The sequence below is a fragment of the Agelaius tricolor genome, unplaced genomic scaffold (assembly GCF_023055355.1).
Source record: "Agelaius tricolor isolate 1412-34295 unplaced genomic scaffold, bAgeTri1.0.p SCAF_28, whole genome shotgun sequence".
Classification (NCBI taxonomy): domain Eukaryota; kingdom Metazoa; phylum Chordata; class Aves; order Passeriformes; family Icteridae; genus Agelaius; species Agelaius tricolor.
In genome coordinates, this window is record NW_027269288.1 from 2,460,996 (window position 1) to 2,472,713 (window position 11,718).

The window sequence follows — 11,718 nt, forward strand, 5'->3', positions numbered from 1 at the left end:
CCATCTTCCTAGACTCTAACAGTCTCCTGGAGAACAATTTGGCCCTAAAAGGGGAACAGCCCCTAACCCCAGAACACGTGGTGGGGTCCAGGGTGGATTTTGGGATCACAGCATCCAGCAGGGCATCCCCACCCAGAGCTCTCTCCCATCTCCCAGATTCAGGAACTGGCTCACCTTTGGTCCAAGCTCATCCCCAGGAGCTGTGAATTAACCCAGTAAAAACTCACTTGGTTCAGGTGGCTCAGAGAGACTGAAAGCTACATTTCCTTTCTGAAGACAGCTGGGTCAGTCCAAGACCTGGCCCAGTTTGTGTTTCCATGAACCTGGTGCTGCAGCTTGGGGGGCACTGAGCACTTGGAATCCCATTTAATGTGAGATCCATAGATTGGTGTCCTCAGTGTGAGGACAAAGCAGAGTAACTTCCTTGGGAAGGACAAATGCCATGGACTGGCTGAGGAATCATAAATTAATGATAAAGCCAAAAGGGACACAATGTTGGGTATCAGGAAGGGAACTGGAGAGGGGAAAGGGAAGCAAAGAAGAGCTGACAGGAACTGCAGGAAAAGGAAAGCTCTTGTTTTCACAAGGCCAAGCTGTGATCATTTTCCTGAAGGGTCTCCAAGCTTTGGTTCCTCATTTTCCCAGGGACACTGAGCTGCTCATCCCCAGCAGGAAGAGCTCAGCCCACGGAGGGAGCCTGGCTCCAGCTCCACTCTGTCCTGCTGGGGACACAGCTCCTCCCAGCCCAGCCCTGCTTCCTGACCTTCCCTGCTGGAGGAGCACTGTGCTGAGCTCAGGGCCCCAGAGGGGGATAAACTCATCAGTGTTGCAGATAAACTCATCAGTGTTGCAGATAAACTCATCAGTGTTGCAGATAAACTCAACAGGTTAAGATAAAATCATCAGACTGAGGATAAATTCATCAGACTGAGGATAAATGCATCAGATTGAAGATAAATTTGTCAGAATGAGGATAAATTCATTAAGGATAGGGGGCAGGAACTGAAAAAACCAGAATGAGCAGCTCTGCTCTTCTGCTGGGGAACAGCAATGGAGCAACTTCCCCAAGGAATCCATGCAATTAAAACATGGGTGAGGCAAAAAACAAGAAATCAGGGAATGGGGACTGTGAGACTCATTAGGAAAGAGGCAGGAGCTGCCAAGTAAAGCAGCAAAATGAAACCAAGGGAGGCAGGTGGGGAAAGATGTGTTTTATAGATGGGTGAGCCATGCTAATTAAAACAGGTGTGGACTGAACACTTGGGTTCTGCTGCTCCTTCCCCACTGGATCCAGCCCTGTGTGTCCCCTGAGGGAGCTGTGAGGCCACAGGGTTGTGTCTGTGGCAGGTCAGTCTCCTGTGCCCTCCCCACTCAGGCTCTCCCCACGTTTTTCAGCACCAAGGAAGTTCCAGATCACCCTGGGCAGACACAGCAGTGACCAGGCTCAGCTGTGGGGCACCGGAGCAGCGAAGAGCAGCTGAGGTATCCAAAAATTCCCTTTGATCCTGAAAGCATCATTGGTATCAAAGAGGCACCAGGTGTCCCAGCAGCATCCTCTGCCACTGCCTTGGCAGCACAACGTGTCACCCATGGGCTCAGGGTCTCTGCTGCCAGGAGCCACCAGGATGGAGGGGCTGGTGTGGCCAGCCCTAAGGCCACCTTGCTCATGTGCATCCTCCTCCTCCTCCTCCTCCTCCTCTCCCTGCAGGGCAGGTCCCTCTGTCAGCTCTCGGGGCTCTCATCTGGCTCCCCCAGGAGAGCACCCCTCTCCTCGAGGCTGCCAGGCCGTCCTTTCCTGTAGGCCAGGAACTGGAAGGAGATCTGGGGAGAGGTCAAGGCTCTGCACACTCACAGGGGGAGCTGGGCATGCACTGGGGGTCAGCACCCCGAGATTGTGCCAGGAGAGGTGGGAGCAGGCCAGGGAGCTCGGTGCAAAGCAGGGGCTGAGCCTTTCCCAGCCAGAGCAGCAGCACAGATCCCCCAGCACCCCACCCTCCTGGCAGCCCTCCCAGCCCTGGCAGGATGGATCCCAGCCCTGGGGAAAGGATACAGCCACGTCCAGGGCCAGCACTCCCAGGCTGCCCACCAGCCAGGGCAGGTGGTGCAGGATGTAGTCACCTTGGGCCTGGCCTGGCTCCGGGTTCTTCAGGAGGACACTGAGCCCATACAGGGAATTCCCCAGCATCACCAGGGCAAAGAGAGAGTAGGAGACCCCACTGGTGGATTTCCTCTTGTACTGGGAAAAGAGGGAGAGGAGAGGAGCTTGGGTGCAGCTCTCCTAAATCTCTCCACAACTATTAATTTAATCATGATATTAATCATGCTCACCCCCAGCATTAAGAAAGAGAAGTGGTGACTCAGTGCTGGGAGTCTTTTAGTTCCCCTTTGGCTTGTAAATTAGACAAAATGAAAGCCCCACCCTGAAAATATTGGTAGGTTAAAGAGAGGGGAGAAAACTAAATACAGAGAAGTTGTCCCTTATGGAATGATCAGAGATGGGGCCTGGGACCTCTGAGCAGAGAGGAAAAAGGAGAAGCTCCCCCAGGGAGAAAGGAGAACCCTCCAGGGGAGAAAGGAGAAAAGGAGACTCCCCAGCCCCCAGGGAGTGCCAGGTGAGGAGCCCCGGGGTGCCAGGCTGGGCACTCACGTTGGTGCAGATCTGGGGCACCCGGGAGCACAGGTAGAGCACGGAGGACACGGAGCCGATGGCAAATCCAATGATTTCGGTCCTGGAGAACGGCTGCAAGGCAGGGGCGGGGACAGGGCCAGCCCCCGTGCTCAGAGCCCCAGCACGGCCACACCCACCCCGCGTGCGCCCGCTGCCCTCCTCTGACAGCCCGCTGATAATTACAGCTGGTAATTAACATTTCACCTTGCCACGGGAAAATACCCACTCAGGCTGTTATAACGGGAACTGGGTTTACTTTGCTCAGAGGTCCTTTTCTATTGCCAGAGCAAAACTGTTCTACAAACCTACTTTCAGTTCAGCCAACTGAGTTACCTTGCTGCACTTTCTTGCTTTGATTTTCAGTAATATATATAAATGTGGATAATTGGAAAAAGAATTAAAGGGGAGAAGTCTTACAAATTTCCTGAACACAGGAACCACATTTTTTGTCCATCCTATTCAGCTACCTGAGATAAAGTCTGTTTGCAAACAGAGATGTGGGAAATGTGAGGTTTGCTGACTCTTGAGCAGAGCCATAGAAGTGCTTGAAGTTTGAAGTGAAAATGCCCTGAAATGTCTGAAATCCTGCAGCAAACTGTTCCTGAATTTTGGAGGAATCTTTGAAAAAGTTCACTCTCCTGTGCCATCTTCCTAGACTCTAACAGTCTCCTGGAGAACAATTTGGGAACAGCCCCTAACCCCAGAACACGTGGTGGGGTCCAGGGTGGATTTTGGGATCACAGCATCCAGCAGGGCATCCCCACCCAGAGCTCTCTCCCATCTCCCAGATTCAGGAACTGGCTCACCTTTGGTCCAAGCTCATCCCCAGGAGCTGACAGCAGAGACCTCCCTTTGAAAGCCCCTGGAGCCTCAGTGCTGGCACTGCCCAGGAGGGAGAGGCTGGACAGGGACCCCACGGAGAGGAACACAAAGGCTGCATTGATGGGAGCAGGGACTGCAGAGAGGCAGACAGAGCCTGATCAGGAAGAGCCCAGCAACCCCAACAGCCCCGGGGCCGCCAGGACCCTCTGGGCTGAAGAAACCTCCAAGCTCCCCCTTATCTCACCAAGGCACTGAGCAACCTCTGAACTGTCCCTTATCTCACCAAGGGATGGGGCAGTGGCTGCTGTGATTTATCTGCCACTGATGTGCCCAATTTGTGCCTTATCAGGAAGGAAACTGCTCCTATCTTGGTTTCTTTGGGTTCAGGGCTCTATAGAATCATCCCCACTAGAAGATTTCACTGTCTTAAGTCGCTCTCAAATCCCTGCCAGAGCAAGCCCTGCTGTGGCTTATTTGTTAGTAGTAATTTACTATTTTTCAGTAATTTTTAGTGATCATATTCAGTAAGCAAGCTCTCCAACTTAACAAAACCATGGATCTGATGGGTCAAATACCAATTGGCAATAACTTTACATGTCTAAGTTAAACAATCACCCCAGTCCCAAGGAGCCTGTTTGGGGTTCAGCAGTGCTGGAAAGGGGATTTTCTGTTTTCTCTGTCTGTTTAAACCCTGCAAGAACTGCTCAGGTTCCCTTTTCACTCCAGTTGGACAGACAGGAACTTCCCTGTCAAGTTTTGGCCCCAAGACAGCAGGGAAACTTCCCCCTTTCCCTTGCAGCACTGCCTGAGTCAGGAGTTCTGCGAGTCCCAGCTCTGAGGTGGAGTCACCACGTAACTGTGGGATATTTATTTGTTTCTGTGCCCCCTGAGGCTCATGGGGGGGTTGTTTTCAGCCTGGACACCATGGGGGGGTGGGGGTTGCAGGGCCTGCAGAAGCCCAGGCCCAGCCTGTAGCTGTTTGTTGGCTCTGGCTCTCCGAGGGGCTCAAATTATTATAAGGAAAAAAAAACCAAAACCAAACCACCAACCCAGCAAGCAACAAGAGACATCATCTACTAACAGTGCCTGGAATCTCCCTGGGTCCCAGAGTGCCCTGGAATCCCCCCCTCTCTGCTCCCAGTGCCCAGGGCAATAGAGGCCCCCCCGTGCCCCAACTCACAGGCTCTGCCCCCGTTCTTCACCCGGTAGTAGCAGTAGAGGGAGAGCATGGCCAGGTCTGCCAGCACGTAGTAAATGGCTGTGTACACCTGTGGGGAGGGGAATGCTGGGGACACCCACGGGGACCTGGGGGGCTCCCACAGGGCTGCTCCCTGCCCTCCCCGTGTCCCTGGGGGAGAGGGGAGTGTCCTGGGGTGAAGGGAGCAACCCTGGGAGAGAAGGGTGTCCTGGGGTGGAGAAGGGAACAGCCCCAGAGGGAGGGAGAGGAGTAACTCCAGGGTGAAGAAGGGAGCATCCCTGGGAGAGAAGGGAAAACACCAAGAGGGGAAGAAGGGAGCATCCCCAGGGAGGATGGAGGGAGAATCCCCGGGGAGGATGGAGGGCGCATCCCCGGGGAGGATGGAGGGAGCATCCCTGGGAGGAAGGAGGGAGCATCCCTGGGAGAGAATGGACCACACCCAAGGGGAAAAGGGAGCAATCCCAGGATGGGAGAGGGGAGGATTTCTAGGGGCCAACGAGGGAGCATCCCAGGCAGTTTGGCTCTCGGGCTCCCAGTGCTGGATAAAGCAGCTGCCAGCCCCTCCCTCCTCCCTGGAGCTGGGGCCCGGTACCTGCAGGGGCAGCTGATCAGCCAGGAAGGAGCCGATGAGGTTGAGGAGGTCTCCGCCCAGCCATCCCAGCAGGAAATAGATGGACAGAGCCTGGTCCATGATGCCCGTTCTGCAGGCCTGGTAGAACTGCCTGCAGGGCATTGGGCAGGGGAGCAAACATCACCTCAGCGCCTTCAGCGCTACCTGGGAGCCATCCCCAGCACTCTGTGGGTCCCAAAGCAGCCACGGGAGGAAAAGCAAGGCCCCACGTTCCCCTGGCCCCAGGCAGAACTCCTGAGCCCCACCGGCCTCACCGAGTGCCCTGTGGGAGGAGCAGGAGGATGATCCCAGGGAGGGGAGGATGATCCCAGCTGCAGGATCCTCCCCTCTGGTTTCGAAAGAGCCGTGACTCCTCATGTGCCTCTCTGCCACCCCTGTGTCAGCACTTCCAAGTACCCCAGGGCTCCTGGGGACGGGACATTCCTTCTGCAGTGTGACCTGTCCTGCCGGGCCTGCACGTGCCTGACGTGGGACATTCCCGGCTGGCGAGCACGGCAACAACACCGCGGCCACCACCGGGCTCTGGGGCTGCGCTGCCTGCTCCCCTCACCCTGCCGAGATCTGCCGAGCCCTCGCTGCTTGTGCCGCAGGGATTTACTGATTCTGGCACCTTGTGCTTGCCAGAGGGTGTCTGCCATCCCGCGGGAAGGGCTGCCCGGGATGAGGGGGCAGCCTCGGGGATTTGGGAGCGGTACCCTGGAATTTGGGAGCCATACCCAGGGATTTGGGAGCGGTCCACGTAAATACGGGAGCAGTCTCCAGGGATTCTGGAACGGTCCCCGGGGGTTCAGGAGCTTTATCCAGGGATTTGAGAGGGGCCCCCAGAAATTCTGGAGCAGTACTCAGGGATTCGGGAGCGGCTCTCTGGGATTTGGGAGCGGTCCCCGTAAATTCGGGAGTGATACTCAGGGATTCGGGAGCGGTCCCCATAAATTCGGGAGTGATACTCAGGGATTTGGGAGCAGTCCCCAGGGGATTCGGGAGCCTTACCCAGGGATTTAAGAGCGGACCCCATAAATTCGGGAGTGGTCCCCATAAATTCGGGAGCGGTACTCGCGGATTTGGGAGCGGTCCCGGGGGATTCGGGAGCAGCACCTCGGGGATTCGGGAGCGGTACTCGGGGATTCGGGAGCGGTACTCACGGGAAGGCTGCGGCGATGAAGCAGCCGATGGAGCCCAGCCCCAGGACGATGCTGGCGACATCCCGGCTGTCCTGGGCACACTCATGGAACACATCCATGATCCAGCGGGAGCCGTTGGGACAATCAGAGACATTCCCAGAGGGGACACCCCTCCAGCGCCGCGCAGCCATGGAACTGCCGGGATAACACAGAGAAAATTTAATAACAATGGGGAACGAAAGATCTGTGGGAGGGACAGGTCTGGGGATGTTCCGGGTACTGGCTCATGTTGCAAAAATGCATCGTTAGTGGATAATTCACTTTTATTGGGTTTGCTGCCAGCCTGGCAGCATCTGGCCTCAAAAGAGAAACAGAAGAAATGAAAGAAGAAGAAGAAGAAAGAAAGAAGAAAGAGAAGGGGGAAAAAGGAGGAAAAGAAGGGGGGAAGGGAAAAAAAATAAAAAAAAAAAAAAGAAAAAAGGAAATGGAAGCGGGAAAGAAAAAAAAAAAAGAAGCAGAAAAAAAGGAACAGTGAAAAAAAAGTGTGGGGAGAATAAATAAAAGAAGTCGAAATCAACCCAACCTGTCCTCGCAGCACCCGGCACTCGCCTCCTCACCGACGCGGTTCGGAACTGTACTTTTCCTTGAAAACCCGCTCTTTTTGAAACTTGGGCTGTTTTTCTTTGCGAATCCACAACTCCTCAGACACCCGCCGGGTTTCCTTCGCCGCTGTCCCAGACCCTGCCAGTTTCTTTCGCTGCTCTCTCAAACCCTGCCGGGTTTCCTTTAACGCTGTCCCAAACCCGCCGCTCCTCTGCCGCTTTCTCAGGAAGTTGCCGGACACCAGGAATTTTTCACGGCGTGAAATCAGCGAGCCTTTTCACAGAGTCGCTGCTTTCGCCCCCGCTCCCCGCGGGCTCCCAGCCCTGCCTTTCCCGAAGTCGCTGTTTTTTCCCGAGCTCGGTGTGCCCGGGCTCGGCCCCGCCGTGTGAGGGGCCGGGCGGGGCGGGGCCGCGCAGGCGCGATGGCGGCGCGGGCGGCGATGGCGGCGGTGGCTGGCAGCGGGACCCGGCCCGCCGTGGTGCTGGGCGCTATGGAGATGGGCCGGCGAGCCGGGCCCGAGGCGAGCGCCGAGCTGCTCCGCGCCTTCCTGCGCCGCCGATACCGCCTCGTCGACACCGCCTTCATGTACGCGAACGGCGAGTCCGAGCGCATCCTGGGCACGCTGCTGGCCGGCGGCACCGAGCCCGGTAGGGCGGCGGAGGGCGGGCTGCCCTCGGGGGAGAGGGGCTGCCCTCGGGGGAGAGGGGCTGCCCTAAGGAGAAGGGGCCGCTTTGCCAGGCTGACACTGTCCTTGAGGAGAAGGGACTTGGCCTGGACTCCTTCTGTGAGGAGAGGTGTCTTTCCTGAGGAGAAGGGATTTCCCCGAGGAGAGAAATGCTGGGAACCGTGCCCTGAGGAGAGGATCCTCCCTTGAGCAGGGTCGTCCCTGGGGAGAGGGGCTCAGCTCTTCTTCCAGGCTGACACTGTCCTTGAGGAGAAGGGACTTGGCCTGGACTCCTTCTGTGAGGAGAGGGGTCTTTCCTGAGCAGGGATTGCCCTGAGGAGAGGGGACTTGCTGGGAGCTGTGCCCTGAGGAGAGGGTCCTCCCTTGAGGAGGGTCGTCCCTGAGGAGAGGGGCTCAGCTCTTCTGCCAGGCTGACACGGTCCTTGAGGAAGCAAGACTTGCCCAGGACTCTTTCCCTGAGGAGCAGGGTCTTCCCTGTTAGGCTGATGTCCGCCCTGAGGAGATGGCACTTCCCTGGGGAAGGAGAAAGAGAGGGGTCATCCCTGCCAGTCTGAGGCCGTTCCCAGGGACAAGGGCGGTCCCCAGAGTCCATTCCCTGAGGACAGGGATATTCTCTGCCTGGCTGACTCCCTCCTCAAGGAAAATGGACTTGCCCCAGGCCCATCCCCTTAGGACAAGAGTTTTCCCTGCTGATGCCATGCCTGAGGGGAAGGGACCCCTGTGCTAGTGCTGAATCCCAAAACCTTGAGGAGCAGACCTCCCCTGCCTGGGGCAGACCCTCAGTCCCTGCACAGAAGAGCCCCCTCTGCCAGGCTGATGGGATTCCTGAGCAAAGGCACCTTCCCTGAAACACCTCAAACACATATATCACTTGTCCCCACTCCCCTCCTCAAGGTGGAAACATCATTGCTCATTCCTCCTCTCTCTGCCAGTGGAACTGGCCACCAAGGCCAACCCGTGGGATGGGAAGACGCTGAAGCCGGAGAGTGTGCGCTCCCAGCTGGACACGTCCCTGGAGAGGCTGCAGAGGACGAGTGTGGAGCTCTTCTACCTCCACGCTCCTGACCACGGCACCCCAGTGGAGGAAACCCTGCGTGCCTGCAACGAGCTGCACAAAGAGGTGAAGTGCAGAGTCCAAGCCTGGGCAGTCCTTGATTCCCTCCTTCCCACTGCTTTGTTTAAACCAGGGCTGCTTGTTGTGCCCATCTGCAGCACTGGGTTTGTGCAGCTCTGCAGAGACAGAGGCCAGGGCAGAGCTGAGCAGCCACTGCTCTTTGTGTGCTCACGTGGTGCACTTTGTTCCCAAGAGCTCTTGGAACATCTGGACTTTGCTTCCAGCCCTGTTAACAGTCTGGGTTAAGATTAGTGCTGGTAATGGGTAAGGAATTCCTGAGTTTCGTTTACCTGGTTATATCATTTAAACTAGAAGGTGTGAATTCCAAATGAACAGAATATTTTTGTCATGTCTTAATAATTCATAGTCTGTCAGAAAAGGTGGACAGGAATTAACCCTTCTGGACTAAAATTTGGTGACTGTCCTTTTCACTGTACCCATCTTGTGCTGTCTGGGTCCAGATGAACTTTGAAACACTGGAAGTGAATTCCCTTTTATTCCTCTGCAGGGGAAGTTTAAAGAGCTTGGCCTGTCAAACTACGCCGCATGGGAGGTGGCAGAAATCTGCACCATCTGCAAGTACAACAACTGGGTGATGCCAACTGTGTACCAGGTGAGGGAGGGAGGAAGCTTGGATCTGGGCTCCCCAAATCTAGGACCAGCCCCAGTGTGCCACATAAACACAGAAGGAATCTGCTGCAGTTAGTCTGGGAAGTCACAGACTCATTGAGGTTGGAAAAGACCTCCAGTCCCAGCTGTGCCCAGTGCCCACCTTGTCACCCAGCCCAGAGCTCTGAGTGCCACGTCCAGGCCTTCCTTTGACAGCTCCAGGGATGGGGACTCCAACACCTCCCTGGGCAGCCCCTTCAAGGCCTGAGCACCCTTTCAGTGAGGAAGTCCAGGAAGCTGAGCGAGGTCACTGCTCAGAAACAGCTCAGTGTGTTCATTGCTGGAGCCAGCGACTCCCCTGCCATGGAACTTCAGTTACTGGCAGTCCTTCAGCGAGTCTGTTCCTAGGCAAATCATCACCTTGTGTGACCTGAGGCTGCTCTCTGGGAGGGGTATTGCCAGGGAAGGGTGGGAAGAGGCAGCTGCTGTGCCCTGAGCTCTGTGTGAGGCTGTCTCCCACCCCGTGCAGGGAATGTACAACGCGACCACGCGCCAGGTGGAGGCCGAGCTGTTCCCCTGCCTCAGGCACTTTGGGCTGCGCTTCTACGCCTACAACCCGCTGGCAGGTACAGGGTACAGGGACAAGGCTTGGGACAAAGCTCTGAGGAATGGGGGCTCTGCAGAGCCAGCCCATCCCCAAAGCTGCTGCTCCCTTCCCTCCCAGGGGGGCTGCTGACCGGCAAGTACAAGTACGAGGACAAAGACACGCGCCAGCCCACCGGGAGATTTTTTGGGAATGACTGGGCTCAGGCTTACAGGGACAGGTATGTCCTGAGCTGACAGACAAGCAGGAATGGCTGCATGAAAAAAACACTCTAATAGTCAGCTTAGAGGAAGCAGAATTGACCAAAGCTTGGGGTTATGTCAGCTCATGTGGTTGGGGCTGTGGTGTGTGACTGAGCTCTGCAGGGTGGTTTTTAGGCTCAGCTTCCTCACAGCTCCCAAGGGAGACCGCAGAAGTCCTCAGAGGCTACAGAGTTGTGTGAGGCTTCCTGAAAGCCTTTTGATTGGAATATAGATGTACCACTGACTAGAGGTCCCAAGGGCAATTACAATGGGGTTTTTTGGCAGGTACTGGAAAAAACACAATTTTGAGGGAATTGCACTGGTAGAAAAAGCTCTGAAAGAGGCTTATGGCTCCACTGCACCCAGCCTGACGTCTGCTGCACTGCGCTGGCTCTACAACCACTCCAAACTGCAGGTGAGAGCTTGACTGGGCACTGCCACCAGCACTCACAAACAGGGAAATTTCAGCGTAGGTGTCTTTTAATCCTGTGGGATTGTGGCATTCCAAAGGGAGTATTGCTGTACAGACTGCCCGGCCGTGGCAGTGAGGCAGCTCTGCCTTTTCCCATGTGGTCAGAACTGGAAGCTTCAAGTGGAAGATTTTAGGGGTCTTGGCTTCCCTGCAAGGAGAGGACTCACCTTTCACTGGACTAGGAAACTAATGCTTAGAATTCCTGATGTTCCCCAAATGTTCCTGGAGCCCATCATAAAGTAGGATTTGGCAGCCTCTAAGGATTTGGGGTGCCTTGGGGATGTCCTGGCCTAGTGAGCAGAATTTGTGGTCTCAGTTGCTTAATTCCTGGATGTTCTTTAGTGGAAAGAAACGCTTTGTTTGGCCCGCAGTGGCTCGGGAAGTGATCTTTCTTTTGGGATCAGCAACACCTCCCATCTGTTCCCAGGGTTCTCTTGGAGATGCAGTGATCATTGGGATGTCCAACATGGAGCAGCTGGAGCAGAACCTCAACTACAGCGAGGAGGGTCCCCTGCTGCCAGCCGTGGTGCAGGCGTTCGACGAGGCCTGGAACCTGAGTGCCCACGACTGCCCCAACTACTTCCGCTAGGGAGGGAAGGCTGGCACACCCAGCCCAGGCTCTGCAGACTGGGAGAGGTGCTGCCCCCCCTGCCCTCCATCCACGGCTGGAGGGCTGCAGGTTTTTCCTGAATCAGTGAAGCTTTGTAGGATCCACACCCGTGCCTTATCCTCCCTCGCAGCCCCTCAGCTCCCCCAGCACAGCCCGTGATTCAGGATGCAGCTGATCAGGAAAATGAACACCTTGACGAGGTGAAGGCCCCTGTTCTGCTTTAATGTGAAATCTTAAATAATTACATAGAAGAATAAAATCTCTTTCTAGTGCAGAGCCCATCTCTGACCTGTGCCTGGAACCTGTCATCTCTTTGGCAGCACTTGGGACTTGGAATCA

General features: G+C 55.8%; 2 protein-coding genes across 4 annotated transcripts; one reads left to right on the plus strand and one right to left on the minus strand.

The window, feature by feature from the left end:
- Positions 1-1,198: 1,198 nt before the first annotated feature.
- Positions 1,199-7,421, minus strand: SLC66A1 (solute carrier family 66 member 1). 3 transcript variants are annotated; one of them, XM_071449206.1, is made up of 8 exons: positions 7,024-7,421; positions 6,462-6,635; positions 5,281-5,410; positions 4,671-4,758; positions 3,475-3,623; positions 2,648-2,740; positions 2,051-2,236; positions 1,199-1,821 (listed from the first exon to the last, which is right to left on the minus strand). In XM_071449206.1, exons 2-8 carry the CDS (start codon positions 6,629-6,631, stop codon positions 1,723-1,725), a joined length of 915 nt encoding a protein of 304 aa, XP_071305307.1. In that variant the 5' UTR covers positions 6,632-6,635; positions 7,024-7,421; the 3' UTR covers positions 1,199-1,722. The 3 variants fall into 3 exon arrangements, with proteins under 3 accessions (XP_071305307.1, XP_071305306.1, XP_071305308.1); XM_071449205.1 differs by having other exon boundaries at positions 6,462-7,421; XM_071449207.1 differs by lacking the exons at positions 6,462-6,635; positions 7,024-7,421 and adding an exon at positions 5,574-6,259.
- Positions 7,422-7,439: 18 nt separating this feature from the next.
- Positions 7,440-11,667, plus strand: AKR7A2 (aldo-keto reductase family 7 member A2). The gene is made up of 7 exons (XM_071449204.1): positions 7,440-7,690; positions 8,661-8,848; positions 9,351-9,455; positions 9,981-10,077; positions 10,176-10,275; positions 10,583-10,712; positions 11,197-11,667. The coding sequence occupies exons 1-7, from the start codon at positions 7,465-7,467 to the stop codon at positions 11,356-11,358; spliced, it is 1,008 nt and encodes a 335-aa protein (XP_071305305.1). The 5' UTR covers positions 7,440-7,464; the 3' UTR covers positions 11,359-11,667.
- The last annotated feature ends 51 nt before the right edge of the window (positions 11,668-11,718 follow it).